At 36.6% G+C, this 23,960-nt stretch overlaps 2 protein-coding genes across 6 annotated transcripts in view; both read right to left on the bottom strand.

Moving 5' to 3' along the window:
* Positions 1–1,788: 1,788 nt before the first annotated feature.
* Positions 1,789–12,848, bottom strand: LOC138691570 (uncharacterized). The gene is made up of 6 exons (XM_069813667.1): positions 12,648–12,848; positions 10,853–11,234; positions 9,789–9,877; positions 7,357–7,494; positions 4,569–4,645; positions 1,789–2,037 (listed from the first exon to the last, which is right to left on the bottom strand). Exons 2-6 carry the CDS (start codon positions 11,025–11,027, stop codon positions 1,872–1,874), a joined length of 645 nt encoding a protein of 214 aa, XP_069669768.1. The 5' UTR covers positions 11,028–11,234; positions 12,648–12,848; the 3' UTR covers positions 1,789–1,871.
* A 4,310-nt stretch (positions 12,849–17,158) lies between these two features.
* LOC138691506 (zinc finger protein 85-like) overlaps positions 17,159–23,960 on the bottom strand; it is an 88,768-nt gene continuing 81,966 nt past the window's right edge. For all 5 annotated transcript variants that reach the window (XM_069813557.1, XM_069813546.1, XM_069813541.1 and 2 more), the window contains 2 exons: positions 23,680–23,756; positions 17,159–21,317 (listed from right to left, as the gene is read on the bottom strand). Coding sequence is in view for 4 of the 5 variants with exons in the window: in XM_069813546.1 (XP_069669647.1) it covers positions 20,192–21,317; positions 23,680–23,756 (1,203 nt within the window). In the remaining variant the exon portion in view is untranslated. The remainder of the gene's footprint in view (positions 21,318–23,679; positions 23,757–23,960) is intronic.

The following is a 23,960-nucleotide window of genomic DNA, read 5'->3' as shown; positions in this document are numbered from 1 at the left end:
TGATGACGCGATTCGCAGTCCATGGGTTTCACTTCAAGCTATGTAGCGTCGAAAAATACCACCAGCCAAATGATCACTGTGTATGTAAGCTCTGTGGAGACATTTGCGACAGATACCATGCAGCGACGTGCGAACGTAGAACAGTGTCATTAACAAAATTTTGTGAATCGTAATTAGGTTACTAACTATATGCACATTGTGCGCTTCTTCTTCTTATTATAAGGAACGGAAAAATGAACATTATACAATGTGTAGACCACTTTTGTTCCATTTTTAGTTAGCATTGCAATTAAAAAAATTTGAATTCCTTCTTGAGATCATCATTAAAAAATTTACTTTCATCTCTTTGACATTGTATTATAGAGTACTGTAACAACAGGCCTATATACCTACTTTTGAACGGGACAGTACCCGTTTATTTTTTTTTGTCGTTTTTCTCAACCTCCTGCCGTTTTCATAAAAATTTTAATTTTGTCCCGTCTTAAAACAATACCAGTACTACCAATTTATACTTTACTCTTGATCGACCTGGGGTATTAGTTTTGCTTGTATGCAAACAAGTAGTTTTGTTATTCAATGCTGGCGACTTAAATTTAATATTTTTAAAGCTTTAAGTATTAGACATCCATTTTGAATAGGTAGTACTTTTCGCTGTTATGTACCGTATCCAGTATTAGCATTGGCAAAGAAAGGCTAGACTACTGCCAAATTAATCATAGATGGGTGTCAAGGTTGCAGGCATATCATCACAGTCTAGTATATACAGTCACGAAGCTCAATACGTAGGATATATGCATCCATAGATAGTTGTTAACCACTAGGATCGCTACTATCGCCTCATCACAGACAATGCGAAATAGCACCTGCACAGTCTATTGTTCCTAGTACCCTCATCCACTCAAGCTTCGTGACTGTATATACTAGACTGTGATATCATAGTCTTTTACTGACGGCACGTACACTTGCACGTACACTTGAGCAGGACACAAAGTAACAATAAATATTATCTCTTCGATCTCCGTTGTCGTTTATTTTTGCATTGTTTTTACTGAGGTATTATTAAAAATCTAGAGAATTCCCTGTTAAATTAATGTTCCTTTCTGAAAAAAAAAACTCATACTTACTTACAAATAAATGGATTTTAAGGAACCCGCAGGTTCATTGCTGCCCTCACATAAGCCCGTCATCGGTCTCTATCCTGTGCAAGATTAATCCAGTCTCTCTTCATCATATCCCACCTCCCTAAAATCAATTTTAATATTATCCTCCCATCTACGTCTCGACCTCCTCAAAGGTAAAAAAAATCATAATATAGATAATTCTGTAGGACCAAAAAAATTAATCTTTACATAGATTATTTGCTTTACAGTGCATGTAAGCTGTGGAATCCTGGCCGCTAATTCACTCAAATGAGTGCGCTCCGTGTATGATGAGTCATGTCAATATACATAATAATAATGTAATACAATATACATAATATGTTGAATATGGAGTAAGGCCAGTAAGGGAAAGAATCAAAAGAATAAAGATTCGATCCGGGACCATGGATTGAGCTTCGGCAAAGCTCAGTGGTTAGTGCACCTAGTGCGTAGAACTGGAAGTCCCGGTTCGATCCTCGACACCGGAGCGAATCTTTCTCTCCATTAACAACAAATAATAACCATAACAGATAATTCTGTAGGAACAAAAATTAATCTTTACACAGTGTTTACAAGGTAATAATTAATGTTTAGGGCCAAAGAGGTCAAGGGTATGTGCAACTGAAAAATGTTATTCCGAGCTAAATAATTTATTTTGAAAGAAACTATATATTCTGATAATTTAAAACCAATTTACAGCATAACAGTTATTTTGGCCTGAAAGAGATATTTTTAAAATTCCGGACTGGCAGTCAGTCTGTTAAATCCCTTTCCACACATCTTGCATTTGTACTGTGTGTCACTGGCAGAACCAGGGTTGCCACTGTGTTGTGCAGGTATATTCAAGTCAGCACATTCTCGATTTCTCACGTCATCATAGTAATCCTGCTCTGTGGACCTGTAAAGACGAATTATGTGTTCATACTTATGCGGTTGGCTTAACCACCAGAAGATAAGGTGTAAGAGATGTTTATGTGAGATTTGATGTCAATAATCTCTCTCCTATACTTAAGAATTATTATCTCATAAGACCATTATCGCATTGTTATGAGAATGAGGAATTAGTCATTCAAATTTATAATGTGAAAGCCATTTAGTTACTTTATGCAGGCTGTTTCCGAGATGGTGTTACAAACTTTCAGGGATGATGGCGAAGGGCACATGTATCAATTTGAGATAAGGAACCCTGGCCCGGAAATGAAAAGTCGAAAGTTACAAGCAACAATAGTTCTGTGGAAATGAAATAATTTTATTCCTCTGTACACCTTATTTATGTGTATTTATCTGTACATCTTACACATACTGTATTCATCTGACGTTGTTTACGTTGTCTACTTACAGTATTCCATTCAGTGTGCTGTCTAAGAGGTGGGGACAGGAAACTACACTAAAGCAATGCAGATAGCGTAATGTGTAACGGACATGGTCGGTCCTGATATGCACGTCTGTAGACAGCAGTGTATGTGTACAAGTTGCAGTGTCCAGTCGATCAGTCCTAGTGAAATGGAGGAGTACACGAGAGCGGAATATGCAGACATGATTTTCGAATACGGATGAGCCAATGGGAACAGTAGACAAGCTCACAGATTGTATCGAGGCAAGTACCCACGTAGGAGACATCCGGCCCATACCATTTTTCCACGACTGTTCCAAAAGTTAAGGGAAGGAGGACACGTGGTGCAAAATTACAATTCCATTTCCACACAACTATTTTTGCTTATAACTTTCGACTCAGTCATTTGCGGACCATGGTTCCTGATCTCAAATTGATACATGTGCCCTTCGCCATCATCCCTGAAAGTTTGTAACACCACCTCGGAAACTCCCTGTATTAATGATGTAAATTACACTAGTAAATCTTTCTAAATAACTCACTTTCAGCCTGGAAATAAAGTATTACAGTAACCATACAACTAAAGATAAGTTGAATATTTCAAATGTAAGGTGTTCTGCATGATTGATCAGCAATTGCAGCAAATGTTTATTGTATTACAGCGATGTACCGAAGTACATATATTTCCATGCAGAAATTGTGCGTTATATGATGAAGGATCGGTGGAGCGGAGAAAATTTCTCTCCGGCACCGGGATTCGAACCCGGGTTTTGAGCTCTACGTGCTGACGCTCTTATCCACTATGCCACACCGGATCCCAATTCCGACGCCGGATCGAATCCTTTCAGTTCAAGCTCCACCGCTTAGTTTCCACTGGACTAGCAGTTACATTCTGTTATGTTGACAGCATTGTTTGCCTAAGAAGGTGTCAATGTTAAGTTACTTTAAATGTTAACGTAATTAATAATTATTCATGTTAATATGAATAAATTATACATAAAATTTAATAAATAAACAGTACATATTTTAAAATAGTAATAGGCTGTCAAAATTAATTGTAGGCATTTAAAGTGTTCAAACAAAATACATTTTTAGATTAGGTAACATAAATCCTAAATTTTTTTTAGTAAAACCCTAGATCATATATGTAACAGATATGTCGGGGTTATAGGCTTTGAGGTTAACAACTTTTGTCAGGTTTACTACGCTGCCATCTAGTTGTTACATAAGGAGTCACATCATAATACTCATTTGAATTGCATTAGCGACTGTGCTGCCATCTCGTGTTCGTTTACGGCTGACGGGTGGCGATCCTGGCGGTTGTTCTCTTCAAAGTGCTGCCGATTTTAACATAGCGATGAGTTATCTGTTACATATATGATCTAGGGTAAAACCAATCATGTTGCCGGACAAAACAAAGTTTAATATTCGATCGATCAAACGACCGGCTAACCAACTAAAGTCGAATCGAACCAATTGACCAATCAATCAAAATTTATTATTACTGTTTCAGTACACAGGATTGTGATTTTATCTGAGTTGGTGATATCTAGTAACAGTTCGCAACACTGTAAAGACGGCCATATTAGCTTTTTAGGAACAAATTTTACGTGAACACCACTATACAAGTGAGCATGCAATAACATTCACAATTTCAAGAACAACCCAGGCCTACTCCGTTCATTTCTTAGGTCGCATGCATCAATAAACTGAAGATCATCTCAACCACAGCTGGACCAGTGATGTAGCTCAGGCAGTAGCGTGGTTAACTACTGATACGAAGCTACGCTCGGTTGCGTGTTCGATTCCTGCTTGGGCTGATTACCTGGTTGGGTTGTCTTTCGAGGTTTTCCCTAACCATACGGCGAATATCAGGCAATCTATGGTGAAACCTCGGCTTCATCTCGACAAATACCATCTCGCATTCACCAATTACTTCGACGCTAAATAAGCTATTATTTGATACAGCGTTGTTCAAAAACAAGAAAACCTTCTGGATAGAAGAGAGTGTACAATACAGTACATTATGATTTACATAATTATTCAAGCAATAAAAGCAAAGCTCAAGACTAAAGCTCATACTTCATTACACTCACCTGCTAGGAAAGCCATCATCCTCTACTGTCACGTCCAGCAGATCCTCTTTCACCATATTCAAGTCACACAGCTCTTTCTGCAAGAGAAAAGTGTCGACATGTACTTTGTGAATATAAGAGAAACAAAATGCAAAGAGTGGTAATTTATAGCAGAGTGAAGAGTATAGACTGAGGCATATGAAATTAAATGACGGTAACGAATAAATATACAGAGACTCCGAAAAAGAATGATAACATTTTGTGCTTTGATAACTTTTAATTGTATTCGGCTAGGAAGGTAACTTTGTTACATATATTCTCACATAGTACTGTTCTCCAACCAGGAGATTAACTGTGAAAGGAATCTGCTTACTATTGCGTCATCTATTGCAGCGAAGTAGACAGATAATATTACAGTTATAACGTCAGTTTAAAAAAACATGCGCTCTCCTGCATATGTTATTTCCTGTATGGAGGGATTAAAAGACCAGGAGACTAACCGTGATCTAATTTTGTAACTAGGATAGTATAAGTATGTGTGTATCAGTGTTACGGTTTGTGCTTTGAGAGTTAGCCAATGGAGATGCGTGTACCCACGTGTGAGATCTTATGAAATCAACATTCATTCACAGCATTACCCCGCTGCGTCTCATTCCCTGAGACTTTCTCCTGGTTGGAGTAACATTTACAGACTCGTCACGTTTCGGACGATCAGTTTTTTGATTTCGTATCTTAGTGAATGTTGCATGCGTTTAATCGTAATCTCTCTCGCATAACATCATGAGTTGATTTCGGACTTTGAAGCTGCAAACTGCGACGTTTGAGTGATTTCTTCAGACTCCTAATGCAACACTGTCGAATACGCTCGACATCTGCTTCGCTAGTGCGTCGTCGTCCAGGAGATTTGCTCTTTCCGACGCTACCCGTTTCTTTGAACTTACGAAACCATGCTGTTATTAACTTGTAAGTTGAAGCTTCTCTACCGTACGTTTGCCTAAAGTTACGTTGAACAGCGACAACAGACAAACTCCGCGAACCATAGCAAACATTGAGTTTTTTCTCATATAGACACCATGATGCTAGCACACTAACAAAATGCTAGCTACAATGCTACAATCAGTACTTACTTACTTATGGCTTTTAAGGAACCCAGAGGTTCATTGCCGCCCTCACATAAGCCCGCCATCGGTCCCTATCCTGTGCAAGATTAATTCAGTCCTTACCATCATATCCCCCTCCCTCAAATCCATTTTAATATCATCCTTCCATCTACGTCTCGGGCTCCCTAAAGGTCTTATTCCCTTCGGCCTCCCAACTGACACTCTATATGCATTTCTGGATTCGCCCATACGTGCTACATGTCCTGCCCATCTCAAACGTCTGCATTTAATATTCCTAATTATGTATGCGTGCAGTTCTCTGTTGTGTAACTTTCTCCATTCTCCTGTAACTTCATCCCTCTTAGCCGCAAATATTTTCCTAAGAATCTTCTTCTCAAACACTCTTAATCTCTGTTCCTCTCTTAAAGTGAGAGTCCAAGTTTCACAATCATACAGAACAACCGGTAATATAACTGTTTTATAAATTACAACTTTCAGATTTTTTGACAGCAGACTAGATGACAAAAGCTTCTCAACCGAATAATAACAGGCATTTCTCATATTCTGCGTTTAATTTCTTCCCGAGTGTCATTCATATTTGTTACTGTTGCTCCAAGATATTTGAATTTTTCCACCTCTTCGAAGGACAAATCTCCAATTTTTATATTTCCATTTCGTACAATACTCTGATCACGAGACATAATCATATACTTAGTCTTCTCGGAAATTACTTCCAAACCTATTACTTTACTTGCTTGAAGTAAAATTTTCGTGTTTTCCCTAATCGTTTGTGGATTTTCTGCTAACATATTCACATCATCCGCATAGACAAGAAGCTGATGTAACCCGTTCAATTCCAAAACCTCTGTGTTATCCTGAACTTTCCTAATAGCATATTGTAGAGCGAAGTTAAAAAGCAAAGGTGACGGTGCATCTCCTTGCTTTAACCTGCAGTAATTGGAAAATCGTCGGATAGAAACTGTCCTATACGGACTCTAATAATCAGTACTGCCAAAGGAAATTTGATAACATCCACTATGACGTAACAAAAAAAAATGCCAGTTACTTATAATCAAACGTTATCAAGGCACAAAATGTTGTCATTCTTTCATTCTTTTTCGGAAATCCTGTATATTTCGTATTGATAAGCTTGTTTCTATGACACAAACACTGATACAACTGTCTATGTTCTAGAGGAGAAAAATACTGTATCTTGACGTGAAATAGGTAGTTGTAAGCTTACAACAGGTTCCTTAATTCTGTTACAATTTTTCGGATTGAAGAATGCATAAAAAGAATATTTTAGTAACATACTGTATAATATCGGTTCTTGAATATTGGACTGTTAATCTCTGGAATATGCTCAAGCATTGGGGTTCATATAGGCCTAAGTAAAGATATTGGGCAGTGTCGTCATGATTGTCCTGGTCACTACTTTTTTTTCTGTCCACATTTGCATTACTGATATCTGAATTTATAGCTTTTCTCATTGCTTATGCTTTTATTTTCAATCGTCCCACATTTATTTTCATTAGAGCCCACAATTAATTTGTTACAATTCAAACCACAGGCAGTTTTGAGTACAATGACATTTTATACGATCAATATCAATATGGACTGAAGAGTGCATGACAACTCCATATTTATTTTACCACTTTGGAAGATAAATTCTAACAAGAAAAAGTCAAGCTGTGGTGAACGCTACTCACCTCCGGTTCACATTTCACCGAGACAAACGAAAAGTAAGCTGATGATGTCTCACTTTTCACCACTGCATCGAGATCATCTGTGGGGTCCTCAGACTCCACTTGCTCTTCTTTTAAGTTTTGTGACAGTAAATTTCCATGCTAACGGGGAAGAAAAGAGATGTAGTTAAAAAAAGAAAAGAATAGCTAAAGTACATATAACATAGAGTAGAGTAAAGGTAAAATTACATGACTGCACAGATACAATAAACATAGAGCAAGATGATATTTTTTTTTAAATCAAACTCTACATTTTCTTAATACAAACACAGTACCTTGAGATTATGTTCAGACACGGTTTGACATCTATTAATTGAAACTACACATTTGACCAAATCGTTTGTGTATATACAGGGTGTAACTAAACATGTGGGGAAACCTCTTGGGAATTGATAGAGGGCATAAAAACAAGCAAAAAAGTTAAAAATAAACGGACATTGGCCAATTTCACTTAGTTTCTGAGCTACAGTCATTGTTTGTGGTGTACAGATAATGGCACAGACAGAGATGCCACATGTAATTTTCACCTATATTCAAGGTGTTGGTTTGTTTAAAGCTACATCTTCGTTCTCCCGACCTCAATCCATTGCATTTTTACTTATGAAGTCATTTAAAAGTCATTGTGTATTCAGACCTACTGCGAACATGGAAATTGTTCATGAGCGTATTGATCAAGGATGTCAGCAGATAAAACAGACAACTGAAATATGGGTGAGAGTAAGGTAGTCCATGATGTGGCGCTTAGAAGCATGTATCAGAACTTACGGTGACCATTTTGAGTATCTTTTGTGGATGTTTCTATTTCGTTTCAAGAAATTAAGTTACAACATCTCATACAGAACAAATAATACTCTGTTGTTGTTGTTTTCTAATGCCAGGCGTTTGACAATAAAGTCATTTGACCTCTTGCACTCCAATATTTTTCAAAGATATTATCATGACCAGCCAATGAAGCACAGAGTTAAATGGCAAGTTGTAGCCGATTTAAGTGAACACCCTATTTTAACGTTTTGGTGGCTACTTCATTCACACACAACCCCCAGAATGTCTGGAGGACCACACCTGCTGTTGGTCGACGGGTCCATTGGACCTAGCTGGGAGATCTTGTAGATCACCAGCTTTCCCTCCTTAAGCCACTGGAGGACGATTTTAGTGCCATAGCAGGTCAGCACTAGGAACAGAAAAGTAGAAAGAGGAAAAAGGAAAGGGAAATGAATCTCTAGGCCTCGAATGCTTTAATGCCGTCGGGATCGAAGAAAGTAAGAGTTCAGTCAGAGGACTGGATAGGAAAGGGTAAAGAGGGAATTAGGTATTGGATAGAGGAAAATTATACCAAATTCAGTCATTAACTCATCAAGCTGACCAGTGCTAATGGATGAGTAGCCCCTCCCTTTAGTTCAGCTTGTAAAATTATGCTTACTAACAGCTGCACCACGGGAAGGTAGGGATGGGACATTGGGTATTTGTCCAGGTTGGTTCTTTAAAGCCTTCAATGGGAAGGATTAATGGCTTTCCCCCCTGTATCCGACAGATACGCTTTTGCAGCCACAAATAATACTCTACAAAAACATCTCAACACACAAACAAATACAACCACACAAGCGTATACAAAGTCAAATGTAACACCTGCAACAACTTCTACATAGGACAGACAGGCAGATCATTTCAAACACGTTACAAAGAACACATCACAGCCATAACAAAATTACAAAACATTTCCACATATGCAGAACACATCATAAATGCTAACCATACCTACAGAGACATCAACACAGACATGGAAATTCTACACATCCACTCAAAAAGCCAGAAATTAAACACACTAGAAGAACATGAAATATACAGACACACAAAAACACATCCAAATGAAATTCTCAACACACAACTCAATTTCAGAACACACACACTCTTTGACTCCACATTACATTACACAAACGCACCCCCACAGGAAATAAAACAAAAGGCGCCAAGACCAGCAACAACCAGTTCTGAAGAAGGCCAATAACAGGTCGAAACATGTTACCCAGGTACGATAGAATTTAACACGAGAAAGACATATAAATACAAATTCCGAAATAATTCTTGTTCTATTATCTGCAATTGATAAGCCTATAACTTAATCATCAATGAGATGAATGTAAATAAAGTGTAAACAAAATTTTTCATAAAGAAAACATTCGTATAAGTTGTCAAACTTTATATCCAAGCGAAATTGAACATACATATATTTATATGAACTTTTTGAGTCTATTTATGTCCTCTCTCAATTCCCCAGAGGTTCCCACATGTTTAGTTACACCCTGTATGTGACTGAACTTGCATAAAAAAGATACATATTACAACGCACAAGGAAGATGGAAATTATAATATACATATAGGTTTACATTTTACATTACCGTAGGGAAACTCTCTTCTACATTTGTGACATTCTCTGGTGCTGCGAATGGATCAACTTCAGATTTCAGTTTAACATCATCCATCACAACTGAAAAGATGAATTAAACATTTACATTACTTTAAGAATTAAGTATTTGGCGAGATGAGACCGAGGATTCGCCACAGATTACATGGAATTTTCCTTACGGTTGAGGAAAACCTCGGAAAAAACCCAATCAAGTAATCAGCCCAAGCGGGGATCGAACTCGCGCCTGAGCGCAACTTCAGACCGGCAGGCAAGCGCCTTAACTGACTGAGCCACGCCGATGGATAATTTGATGTTACACCCATATTCCGGAGAGCTCTTCAATTCAAGAGGTTGAAGGGTTTCTTCATAGAAAAGGACTCTTCTTTTTTTTATCCATATGTTTTTTTTTTCTCCGGGAATCCTCATGTCCGTGATAGTACTTCTATATTCTAACAAAATTGCATCTCTTTTACGCATGAAGAATTCAATGGGTTTGTTGACTAAATCTGAATGTTTTGTATTGAAATGTCGAAAAAATCGCATGACTTTATAGCTTCATTTACCAGAACAGTAGCACAAAAGACACACTGAGGTCGTGGTGATTGGTCAGTGTCAGAGTATTGTATGAAACTAAGTTTTATACTTGTTTCTTTTGAAAGATGGGACATGACAGTTAAGCGGCCGAGCTTGGAACTACAGTGCCATGTTGCCAATATGGACCACCACGCTGCCAGCTGATGGATGGCTGACGTTAAAACATTAATCGACAATTGACGCGAAGGTAAGAAAACAATACAAAAATCGACAGAGAATCAATACGAAACGTACCAATGCTAACATTGTGTGCACAATAAATGTCGCCAAGAGAGCTATTTTAAGCACTCGCCACGTGCGAGCTGTAAGTTTGGCAACTCAACTGCTGTTACCATAGCAACAGGCCTACCACGCTTTGTGGCATTCAGTTGTTTTTCCGATCGCAATGCTCCTGTCATGTCCCATCTTTAAAAAAAAAAAAAAAACAAGTATAAGTACAGTAGTTATCCATGTAGTACTTACGAGTGAGCGCAGACTGTTTCTTCTGTGTGTTGGTACCTTTACCCTTCTTCTGCTTATCCTGGAGATCACTCTGTGGACTTGAGGTGGGTGCATCACTAGTAGTAATATCGCAAACATCTTGAGTACGAAATTTCTTAATACCAGAATTAAGCGAAGTCCGTTGTCTTTTATTCATACTATTATTTAAATCTGTATTCCTAATACTTTAAAAGAGTCACGACACTCGGGTTTTGAGACAAGGCGCTTACACACTGCACTGCAAACTTGCGAAGAAACGGTATTCACTATGATGATTCAGTATCGAAGACTGGATGCAGTGCCTTATCTTCAACTTAAGTGAAAAAAAATTGTTTATACTTCTCAGCTAATTGGTCACTCACATCTGCAACAGAATAAATACATGTTATTTCGTCCAATTTTGAGACCTGAGGATTCTCCGCCCGTTGTAATCGGCTTGCAGGCAATTTTTATGACCGGCATAAACAGCGGTATTCCCTTTCTCGAATGTTGAAAAATTCCTAAGTCTGAAAAATTTCCGATCATTGAAACATAAGTGGCTTGGAAAAACTTCAGTACCGTAAACTGGGGTAAAGAGGATCACATATGGTAAAGTGGATCATATGTGTATTGCTTAGATAAGGCAGCGCCACATGGATCACACATGCAAAGAAAACGTTTCTTCTATAAGTGCCACTAAAAATAGTTTTCTTTGCATGTGTGATCCATGTGGCGCTGACTTATCTAACAATACACATGTGATCCTCTTTACCCCAGTTTACGGTACCATACGATTACTTCACTGCCAGCAATTACCTTAAAATACTGAAAAGAGCAGATTTGTCTGTCTGTCGAATGTACATCATTCTGGTTACGAAAAGGCACGTTTCAGTGCCGACAATTTATTTTGTGTACACAAGGTTTGAATTCTGAGGGAAGAGGGGAAGGAAGGTAATCATGTTTTGAAGTTTATCCCATTATTCTCCTGTAAAATATTCATTAGTGAAAAATGCTTATAAAAGTAAGATGAAAAACTGTAGGAGCATATCTCGCCGCCCGGTATAATTGATGCCAGGATATGTTTAGGGTGCGTATGACTCGACTAGACCATGGCGCGTCCTCAGGTTGCGGATAGAGGAGACGGTCTCCAGATATGGAGGGTAGCTGCGAATATATTGAATAAGCAGCCGTGGACAGCCGATAAGGAGTGGTCCTCCAGCTTGGGGGTTGGGCGAAGGGCTAACAACCCATCACCGTAAAAAAAAACAGCTTGTTACGAAACCAAACAATAAGACTCGGAATGGAACTCGGCACGACCACAGGAAAGTGTCAGTTGAGAAGCTAGAGGGAAAAAGACCTTTGGGGAGGCCGAGACGTAGACGGAAGGATAATATTAAAATGGATTTTAGGAAGGTGGGATATGATGATAGGGACTGGATTGAACTTGCTCAGGATAGGGACCAATGGCGGGCTTATGTGGGGGCGGCAATGAACCTCCGGGTTCCTTAAAAGCCATAAGTATGACTCGACTAGAAGCCAATGCTGTAAATACATTTGTACCTTAACGGGGTAACGCAATAGTACAGAAATAACGATTTCATCATTAAATGTTACCATACGGCTGGTTCAATGAAAGATATATGCCTGTTTCTCAAGATGAGAAAATTTATAATTTAACACAAGACCATGTTGTAAATGATGTACTATCTGAATGAAATGTGTGCAATATAGTCTGCCTAATAACATACAATATAAAATTTAAATGAAGCGAGAGAAGTAAAATTACTAAAATTACTACCTTCGCAATTTCAACGTCTGAACAAAGTTGCAGAATGAGGAAACAAATTAAAGAAATACGTAGTCCAGCAAATATGTGAAAATCGTTTACTGTTTTTATTGTTCGGAACTGTTCTCTTAACGCTTAAGAAATTCTGATTCACAATACAGATGTACCACAGTGAGATATAGGCCTACTGTGTAACAGAAATCCAAACCTAAGCCTTCTAGATACGGGTACACATTAGTGGGGGGGGGAAATAACGTAACGGTTATTTTGGAACAGTTCCTTGCTTGGAACTGTTGCAAAAAAGTAACAGCACCTTGGAATACTACGTTCCAAAAAAATAGTGTGGTTCTGTGTCATTCCACGTCAAATCGCATAACAGTGTACAAATTTCTGATTGCATTTTATATTTTTTTTACCAACTCTATGAGTGTAATAAACTAACAAGTGCATTTTTATTTCCACCTAAGTCCATATGTTTTTAAAATATTGTATGTTAAAATGCGTTAAAAATGTCGCACAATGCAACATTTCAAGCGTCATATTTCTGAGGATATTTATGTTAAAATGTTTTTGAAAATGCATTTAAAAGCTTGAAATACTGTCTTTTGTTAAATATTTACTAACTAATTTAATATAATTATTACAAATATTTTTTTATGATTCAATTTTTAAAGGTTAGACATCAGTGTGAAATAGTCGTATTAAAAATCTAAAAATCGTATTAAGTGCAATGATGTATTCGTAATAATTCCAGAAAAAATCACAATGGGATTTCTAATAGTTTAATGGAAATTTAATTGCTTACTACACATTGTTTTGTAAGTTATTGTTTGCTTACCTCTTGCGTACAGAAGGGAATCGTGTGCTCTCCTCGTTTTTGGAACTTTTTTTTGATTTTGTAGAAAGCAGTTCACAACATTGTATCGTAATACAAAAGTTAAAAAAGTAAAGCCATGGTGCTACAACCCATGAAGGGCCAAAACCGTCCAGCCGGCTGCTGGCCTCACGTTCACATGCCGAAGAAGGGGTGGACGATCATCCAACCAGAATGAGATATCGTGTGGTTAGCACGATGATCTCCCCAGCCGTTATAGCTGGTTTGCGAAACCGGATTTTCACTACCTATCGTAGCTCCCCAAGTGCATCACGATGCTAGGTGGGCACCGGTCCCACACACTGGCCGAAATTTCATGTGAAAATTTCTTCCCCCACTAGGACTCGAACCAGCGCGCATTCCGTAACGCGAGTCCTAGGCAGGATGCCTTAGAGCACAACGTCACGGCGCGGGACTGTATAGTAATAATTATACTATTACGTAATTCATTACTATTATTATTGAATCAGTAATTACTATATGAATAATAACAATAATTTATTTTGCACACATCATTCATAGACGTTTGTTATACTAGGGGCAGAAGAAATAGGCGGGTATGGCGAACCCCTCATTCACTACCCCGACTCCTATACCCCTCAGAACCTGCTTGGTGTATGGCCCTGTCCCAAACAACTTACTTGTACATTCACACGTTTTGCACTGTAGGAAAACTTAAAAGAACAAATAAAATAATAACGTGATTTCTAGTAATTACAAATACTTGATTTACTGAACACTGTTGTTTTGTTGAGTCAACTGTCCGAACACAGGTTTGAAACTAATAAGTGACAACAATAACGCATTACTCATGAGGTAACTAAGCCAGGAGATAATGGGTTATGGTGGCCAGTTTTCTTTCCCCTTCCATTGCTGAATAGTAACATATTACACTAATCAGACTTGAGACTATATCATCATTTATAATATTTTGCAAGTTATTCATTTCACAAATGCAATAATTATTATAATGTAATGTAAACCTAACAGAAGTTAAATATTTATCATTACACACAAGTATTTTGTTTTTATGTGTTTTCAGAATATTGTATTGAAATTGTAAATACTAAATAATTGTTATACAATTAGCCTATTAACTTTGTGAATCATGAGAAAATTAAAGTGCAAAAAAATTATATAATATAATTTTACTACGTGTAGAAAATGTACATGTTATTATAACATGGACGAGTTTCGTAATAAAAAATACTTACGTATTAGAAGTATACTTAAGAATGACATAGCTTAACAAAACAAATAAGACAATAAATATGACTAAAAAATCGTTCTGCACAAATTCTTTGAATCGATCGTAGAGAAACACCACACGCCTTGGTAGTGGCTGTCTGCGTTGATGATAGGACACTTTTAATATCCTCACAATCTTTAAGTTCTTTCAAGAAACAGTAAACGTGATTAATAACGCCTTTAGTATGACTTCTGATATCAGGGCTTGACTGAGAAATGATAGCGATTACTTGGATTAGTATAAAATAAAAATAAATTATAAGTTATTAGTATTTAAAAATACTATTTATTATGATATAATATATAATGCGAACAAGCTATAACATATTAGTATCACAGACGAGCACTTGTCAACAACCAGCATTCGAACGCAGCGACAGGAAGGTCTCTTTGTTCAAGTCATAAACCGCTAGAGAAAGTGTGGAGTGAGTAGTTTCCGCACAAGACAAAAACCCGCCTATTTCTTGTGCCTTTACTATAATTCTTATTGAAATACAGTTTAGGGCTACAAAGGTAAAATAAAATAAAAGAAGAAAAAGAAAAGGAAATGTATTTTGGGGGTATGCTAGCAAATAAGATTCAATACCACTGTTGTACCTACTCAAACACATATTTAACACTGTTACTACTCGTAAAATGGAGGGCAGATAATAAAATTGTTGTAGAGGTAAATACGTAACTATGGTGTAGTACAAATAAGTATGGAAAATGTCAGCACTAAACAATAACAGGTTAAAAAAGAAGTTGAATTATATGAAGAACAAAAGCAATCTACAGAGAGGATAAAAAGAAAGGAGGGAGTACTCCAAGCCAAATGTGCTTGAAATCGGTGCGACGGATATGACGTCAAACTACACCTTTTACGCCCCATAATCCACCGCGAAATATCGCCAATTGCCAAATATTAAATTGCTACTATCGGTTTTGGTCATACATAAACGGATTAGAATGGATGTGGAGGCAACAGAACTACTAGCAGAGTATTATATCGATGTATGTTTCACTATATATTAATTATTAAATGTGTTACGGTTGTGACATGGACTGAACACTTCATTTCCACATTCTTTCTCTTATCAAGAAGGATGTTGGCATTCCTTCATATGTTAAAGCATAGGGGGACATATCAACGGACATATTCTACAGTTGAGCCGAACAGAATATTACCTTATTTATAAAAAATAACACGTGCTGAACTTGACTACACTTTTGTAATATTCACAACACGAAACAATTTGTAAGCGTAATAATGTGAACAAAACAGCTGATAAACACAGTGGAAAAAGAAATGAACTATGGGTAATTTGACGGCCATACAGTAGGCCTACATCTTTTTGGTTCCACTGTTTCAAGCTTATGGCCCGGGGTTGGGTAACACAGACAAGGAAAATACGAAAACCAAGTAAAAAAAATAATTGAATGTCTAGTTATAATACAAAATATAAGCACAAGAATATGTCGGTATGAAAAAAAGTACAAGCTGTTCTATTCAAGCCTCCCTGATTTCAGTTAATCATTGCTAACAAGGTATACGGATTTATGAAATGAAACTGGTACTAAAAGAAAGAGAAACTCAAAGTATTTGAATTTCATTTGTTTGAAGTTGATTGTTTTGTCACTACGTTGCGCAACATCATTAATAATAAAGGTATCCCCGTAACATGCCATGAAGGCACTTGGGGGGCATGGAGGTAGAGCCCCATGCTTTCCATGACCTAGGCACTAGAATGAGGTGGTGTGGTCGGCACCACGCTCTGACCGCCTTTTACCCCCGGGAAAGACCCGGTACTCAATTTTATAGAAGGCTGAGTGAACCTTGGGGCCGTTCTGAAAGTTTGGCAACGAGAAAAAATCCTGTCACCACCTGGGATCGAACCCCGGACCTTTCAGTCCGTAGCCAGCTGCTCTACCAACTGAGTTACCCGGCCGCCCAACATCATTAATAATAATAATAATAATAATAATAATAATAATAATAATAATAATAATAATACCCGAAAGGAAGGATTAAATGACCTCGCTATGGGCAGGTGAGGAATGTTCGCTTTGAATCAGGACAGTTGAAGGGTTCAGAGCCATAGTGGGCCAAGCGCCATTTATTAAAAACGGAGAAAGCAAAGGGTTAAAGTCAAGTGAATACCATAGTTTAATGAAGATTGACATATCATTTAGTTTGAATATGTATACTTTATATTACTTGCTATATGTTTCCATTGAATTATGGTAATAACTTCATTTTAACCCTTGTTTTCTATGGATTTAGTAAATGGCGCTTGGCCCACTATGGTTCTGAACCCTTCAGTTGTACTCAATACATTTAACTTAGAGATATAAGGAGCAAGAATGGAGATCTAGACAGTGTGTGAACTAAGATACCTAGGAAAACAATGTAGTATCAGGGATAAAGTATTTTACCATATTTAATAGTACCAGTATTTTCTTTGTTCTACATGAACACTTACTCATAGTTTCAGGTTTATTTATTAAAAAGACCATGCCACTTAATTCATATAGCAAGTGTACATTCACAACACAAATGTTATAACCTACGTATGTAACATTGGCAATACATGGCTTGGAAAAAAATTTCATTCCTTAATTCATGAAACATTAAGAGAGTCACTTGTTAAACATCACTCATTCCTAATGTGATCCCGTAAGGCTAATATTTTAAATTCATATTTGAAAAGTGAAGTCATCAATATCGTTAAAGAATGATTTATTTATGATTTTAACATTTTCTCTGGTGATGAGTTGAGGCGTACATATTTAATCAAAATAATTGTACTTTTAATAATTTCAAAAATGTTTTGAGAGATCACAAGAGCCTTCAAATAGACGTTCATCCGTGAGTGTACGGCTGGAAGTACACTGCTTGCCGGCAGCGACAGATACTCAATCAAGTGCATGGATTGCTCATGTAAATTGCAATAATAATAACTATCTACCTTTGTCGCAGATGACGATGAAAATTATGTCGTTGTGGCGACATGCATCTCTCACAACTTTTTAGATTCTTCTTCTGAAATTGCTGCAATTTCTCTTCTTATATTATCTTTCAATTCTTCCAATGTTAGTGGGTTATTCCAATACACTTAATTTCATTTATTTATTTTTTAAAGTTCCGCCATAAAAAGAAATCGCATACAGTATTACCAGGCTATCCACTGTAAGATATGTAATTAACGTGTCTAATAAAAAATAACCACGTACCACTTCATTTGTTCAGGAACTGCAGCCATGTGATAATGTGAGTAGAGTAAATTTCTGCAATTGGCTGTTTGATAATGGTCCTATTAATTCACATTTACCTTTTTTAACAGACGAACATGGACCGACCCTTGTAACTGATTTCAAAGCCTTGTTCACTCCAGAGCACGATAGACTGGTAACTAAGACTTTCGTGGTTCGAATCCTGCCTGGGAAGGAAACTTTTTTTTGTTCCTTATTCAAATTTATTCCCAATACTTTTCGATTGCAGCGATATTTTACTACTTAACTTATTATTCCCAGAACATGAATTTTATCAGCTTATTTTCTAATGGCTTGCGAAATGGGCTACGTCAGCAGTCGAAACTAAAATAATTTCAATAGATTACTCGCTATCTTGTGAATGAGGGCATGGCATGTGTAGTGGCTCATTTTTGGGACTTTGATTATTCCATCGGTCCAGTTTTTTTGCTACTACTGTACATGAAATGCCATCACGTGACCAGAAAAATGGTGTATGGTGCACAGTGAATGCTTACAGCATTATAGGGCCAATTTTTTAATGTCATTTTGCAGAGGTGCAAGGAATAACACAATCACACCATTCCTAGAACAATTATTATTTGATAGGGAATGTTGACAGGTATTTTTTCAACAAATCTTCGCTATAGCGCATGCAGCTGATCTCTCGTTAGCACTAAAGGTGGAAATTTTTGAAGATAGGGTCACTAGTAAGGGAACATGGCCAGCGCAATCCCTAGATCTTACTGTATGTGATTCCTATTTGAAAAGGTGGATTCGAAAGTGCACTAAGTTCCTTTTTTTTTAAGATTTTAACTTGATTTATTAACGTTTTAATTTATCCTTTTCAAGCTTATACATAACCGTGTAAGTTATATGTTTTCCAAACGGATTTAAGGGGGTCAAATTTAATCAGTTTTTGTCAATTTTCTCGTAATTTGTCATTTGGACTTATACCAGTTTGGAATCCACCTCTTCATTTATGGGAGAAGTTAAAAAATAAGTGTATCGGAATAACCTGTATATGTTAAAAAAAATTAAAGACAATATAAGGGAAATTGCAATATTTCAGAACTATTTCGTATTAATACAAACTTCCTTAAAAGGTGTGACAGATGTCTGGTGGCAAACGGACATTTTCAACATCATCTATGACAAAAGTAGGTGGTTATCGGAACTGTAATTTTCCTGAGTAATCTATATCCTTAACTTAAGGGGTTATGAATATCAGACTGTGTCGGCAAAGAACGTGCTTCCGACCGCCATGCATGGCTGCACACTCACGGATGAACGTCTATTTGAAGACTCTGTGGTAAAACTATTCTATCTATCATATATGTGAGATTGAAATCTTTACATTCATATTCGCACACTCTAATGGCCGGTTTTTCCAAGTATTTTAGAAAATTTAACGACTGTTAAACTCTAACCATTTGTTAATTAATAAAATTGTATGTTTTCAACACCAGTTTGGTTTAACAGATTGTTAACAGTTTGTTAATTTTAAATGCAGGATTTCGGGCAGTTAACTCGTCTAACAATTAGTTAAATATGGCCGATGTCTCCACAGCTGTACGAACAGAAGTTGCGAAATTAATATAACATTTAAAAAATACTTTGGACTGTTTAAATACATCAGTGTTATTTAATTTCTTTCGTATTTCGTATCCATAATAGCAATGAGGAAATATAACCTTGCTTTGTAATTATTATTCAGCACGTCACCTACAACTTTCATTTGTCAACTGTTTATGGAGCGTGGCCTACTATAACAGGTCGTCATTTTATGCAAGTTTCCTGACTCACTCTATAATATAGAATTTAAAGATTAATTTTAGCCAATCAAAAATTGTCTTACATGTGTAGAATCATTACCAACTGCTGTTGAGTAGTTAAAATAGTGCTAACAGACGTTATAGTTAAGTGTTGGTTATCTTAAACAAAATTATGTCGAACAAATGGAAAATACATTAATAAAGCGTCAAAAATAAACAGACTGTTAATTTAACATTCGTTAAGCAAAATTAAACATTACTTGGACAAACTGGCCATAAATGCCATATTTATGGGACTTCTCTAGCGCATTGTATTTTTCTTCTTTTTCTTTTCTTAAGAATTACCTCTGTCAAAAATTAATCTCATAAGTGGGTATAATATTTATGACCTACAAGAATGTTCGTTAGTGTGAAGACCTTGACAGATATTAACAGTTGTACGACTTCTGGCATATTTGATAAGAAGTGTGTTGCGAAAGATTTCTTTTGTGTTTAAAAGTGTTGTTACATTTTTCACATTTATAAGGTCTCAAGTCCGAGTGTACCGATTTGTGCTTCTTAAGGGCGTGCAATACCGAAAAGCTCTTTCCACAGACATCACATTTGAAGGGCTTCTCACCGGTGTGTCTCAGCGAATGAATTGTGAGACTTCGCCGAAGTCTAAAACCCTCTCCACACTCATCACATCTATATGGTTTCAGGCCCTTATGAATTAATCTGTGTGCTTCAAGAGTAGACCTTTGTGTAAAACTCTTCTCACAATCGTCACACTTGTAAGGAGTCTCGCCCAAGTGTGCTAAGGAGTGAGCAACAAGATTAGCCTTCTGTCCGTAACTCTTCTCGCAAAAGTTGCATTTGTAAGGTTTTTCACCTGTGTGAGTGAACCTGTGTACGATGAGAGTATGCTTTCTAGCGAAGGTCTTCCCACAAATATCGCAATTAAAAGGTTTTTCTCCTGTGTGTATTAATACGTGATTTGCAAGCTGATGTCTTTGTACGAAATCCATCCCACAAGTTTCGCATTTGTAAGGCTTGCCGTCTGTGTGTGTCAAATTGTGTCTCAAAAGATACTGCTTCTGAGTGAAAGTTCTCTCGCAAATCTCACATTTATAGTGCTTCTCAGCTCTGTGAGTTGCAGAGTGTATTTCTAGTTTCTGCTTCTGTTTGAAACTCTTCTCACACATGTTGCATTTGTACGGACGCTCTCCTGTATGCGTCAAATTGTGAGTCATAAGATTATTCTTATGATTGTAACTCTTCTCACAAATTTGGCATTTGTAGGGTTTTTCATTCGTATGTATAACAGTGTGAGCTTTAAGGTGTTCTCTACGTTTAAAACCCATTTCGCAAATTTGGCATTTGAAAGGCTTCTCTGCCGAGTGTGATGATGCGTGGGTTTGAAGGTATCGCTTTTGTTTAAATCCCTTTCCGCATAACTTGCATTTGTAAGGTGCGTCGTCTGTGGAATCAGAGTTGCCACTGTGTTGTGCAGGTATATTCAAATCAGCATATTCTGGGTTTCTCACGTCATCATAGTAATCCTGCTCTGTGGACCTGTAAAGACGAATTGTGTGTTCATACTTATGAAGTTGGTTTAACCATCAGTAGAGAGAGCAAGGAGATATTTAATGTGAGATTTGATGTCATCATAATATCTCGCCTACTCTTAACAATTATTATCTCAAAAGAACATTATCGCGTTGTTATGAGAATGAGAAATTAGTCATTCAAATGTATAACGTGAAAATTTTTTAGTTACTTTATATTAATGGTATGAATTAGATTAGCGAACTCCTCTAAATAACTCACCTTCAGCCTGGAAATGAAGTATTACAGTAATCTTGCAACTACAGAGAAGTTGAAATTTTAAAGCGAATTTTAGTTGTCTTACTGTACATTCATTCAAGTGAAAATATCTACATATAGTTATATGATAAAGAAAATCATGCGACTTAAATAAGTCGAGAGCTGCAGTAGCAAAAGGTATGAATGCATATTTATTAACTACAGCAAATAATATAACAAACAAGGGAACCAAAAGCCTACAAAGAGATATATTATAAATTTCACTACTAGCATTTTTCAGCATCCTGTGTACATTCTCTAGTCACTACACATTAACCATGTAAACAATACTGTACAAAATCTGCGAAGACAAATTCTGGAAAACTTGATCCTAATGAACAAAATCAGAAAGCACTGCAGACTGAAATTGTTAAGGAAAACCCTAAACGAATTACTCTAATGGGAAATGTGCACGTTAGTGACACTAATATTCAATTACCAGTTCCTAAAATTACTTCTATAGATCACAAAAAAACGCTGAACCCGAGCAGTTAATATAGTATCTCAAACTGAAATACCCCGAAACAGGTGGCCCGGATTCGATTCCCGGTCGGATGAAGTTATCTGGTTGAGATTTTAACCGGGTTTTCCCTCAACCCAATATGAGGAAATGCTGGGTAACTTTCGGTGCTGAACCCCGGGACTCATTTCACCGGCATTATCTCCTTCATCTCATTCAAATGCTAAATAAGCTAAGATGTTGATAAAGCGTCGTAAAACCTACTAAAATATTGACATCGAGGCATACTTTATGCATAATTTACGATGAATATCTTTGAAGAATACGTGGAATCATTTGTTGTATGGCCTAAGAAGGCCTGTATAAGGCGCTTTTTATACAAATACGCCAAAAAATGTAAGTTTAAAAAACTTAAAACCATCTCATTATTTTAATGATAAAGTTTATAAAGTTTCTTGTAGTGAGGATATAGTATTGCATTCACTAGATGTCGAATATTATATAACTAAGTCAAGGAGTTTGAAATCATTCTCAATGAGAATAATATCTGTATTCTCGTGCACAAGAACACTGGTGTAGAGACGGTACTTATAACTATAACTGACAGTTACTTTCCAATTGTTATGTTGCCAACATCGTTTGCCTTTGAAACTGTGTTCATGAAAGGATAGTTCCTAGATATTTTAACGTAATTAATAACTAATAATTTTAATATTAATAAATTATACAACAATATTTAATAAATACCATAAATAGTAAACATTTTAAAGTGGCATTGGGTTTTCCAAATTCGTACTAAGTTTAATCATTTCAAGTACTGAAACAAAATATATTTTTAGGTTAGGTCTCATGAATCATAAACTGTTTAGTAAAAACCAATGAATTTCATGTTGCTTAATAAAACAAATTTTAATATTAAATTGTTCGATCAATATATTAATCAATCAAATGTATTATTATTATTATTATTATTATTATTATTATTGTTATTATTATTATTTTAGCACAAAGAATTGTGATTTTACATAATTTGTTGGTTTCTAGTAACAGTTCGCAACACTGAAAAGGTGGTCATATTAGCTTTTTAGGAACTAATTTTACGTGACTCTACTATCGGTCCTACAAGTGCTCATGCTCCCAATGTCATAATCGAGCATTTTTCTTACTCATGCAACACTATTCTCAATTTCAAGGACAACCTCCTTCGTTCATTTCTCAGGTCGCATGCATCAATAAATCGAAGATTATGTATTTTAACCACATCTTGAACACAAGCATAACTGATGTAGCATTTAACTATTGATATGAAGTCGTGTTCGGGCATTCGATTTCTGCTTGGACTGATTACCTGGTTGGATTTTCTTTCGAGGTTTTCCCTAACCAAAGGCGAATGTTAGGTAATTATGGCGAATTCTAGGCTTCATCTCGACAAATACTACCTCACATTTAACAATTCCTTCGACGCTAAATAACCTATTAGTTGATACCGCGCTGTTAAATAACAAAAACATTTCTAAAAAGAAGGAAGTGCACAACACATTATGACATACATCATTATTCAAGCAATAAGAGCAAAGCTGAAGACTGAAGTTCACACTTGATTATACTCACCTGTCATGAAAGCCATCATCCTCTGCTGTCACGTCCAGCAGATCCTCTTTCACCATATCCACATCAGACAGTTCTTCCTGCAAGAGAAAAGTGTTATCATATACTTTGTGAATGTAAGAGAAACAAAAAGCAGAGATAATTTATACTAGAGCGAAGAGTGAAGACTGGGGGATATGGAATTGATTAAGACAACGAATAGATATATTCGTATTGATAAGCTTGATTTATATGATACAAACATTGATATGAATGTCTATGGGGTAACAAATATCTTGATGTGA

The sequence above is a fragment of the Periplaneta americana genome, chromosome 2 (genome assembly GCF_040183065.1).
Source record: "Periplaneta americana isolate PAMFEO1 chromosome 2, P.americana_PAMFEO1_priV1, whole genome shotgun sequence".
Taxonomy (NCBI): domain Eukaryota; kingdom Metazoa; phylum Arthropoda; class Insecta; order Blattodea; family Blattidae; genus Periplaneta; species Periplaneta americana.
This window is presented reverse-complemented; position numbering and strand designations above follow the sequence as displayed.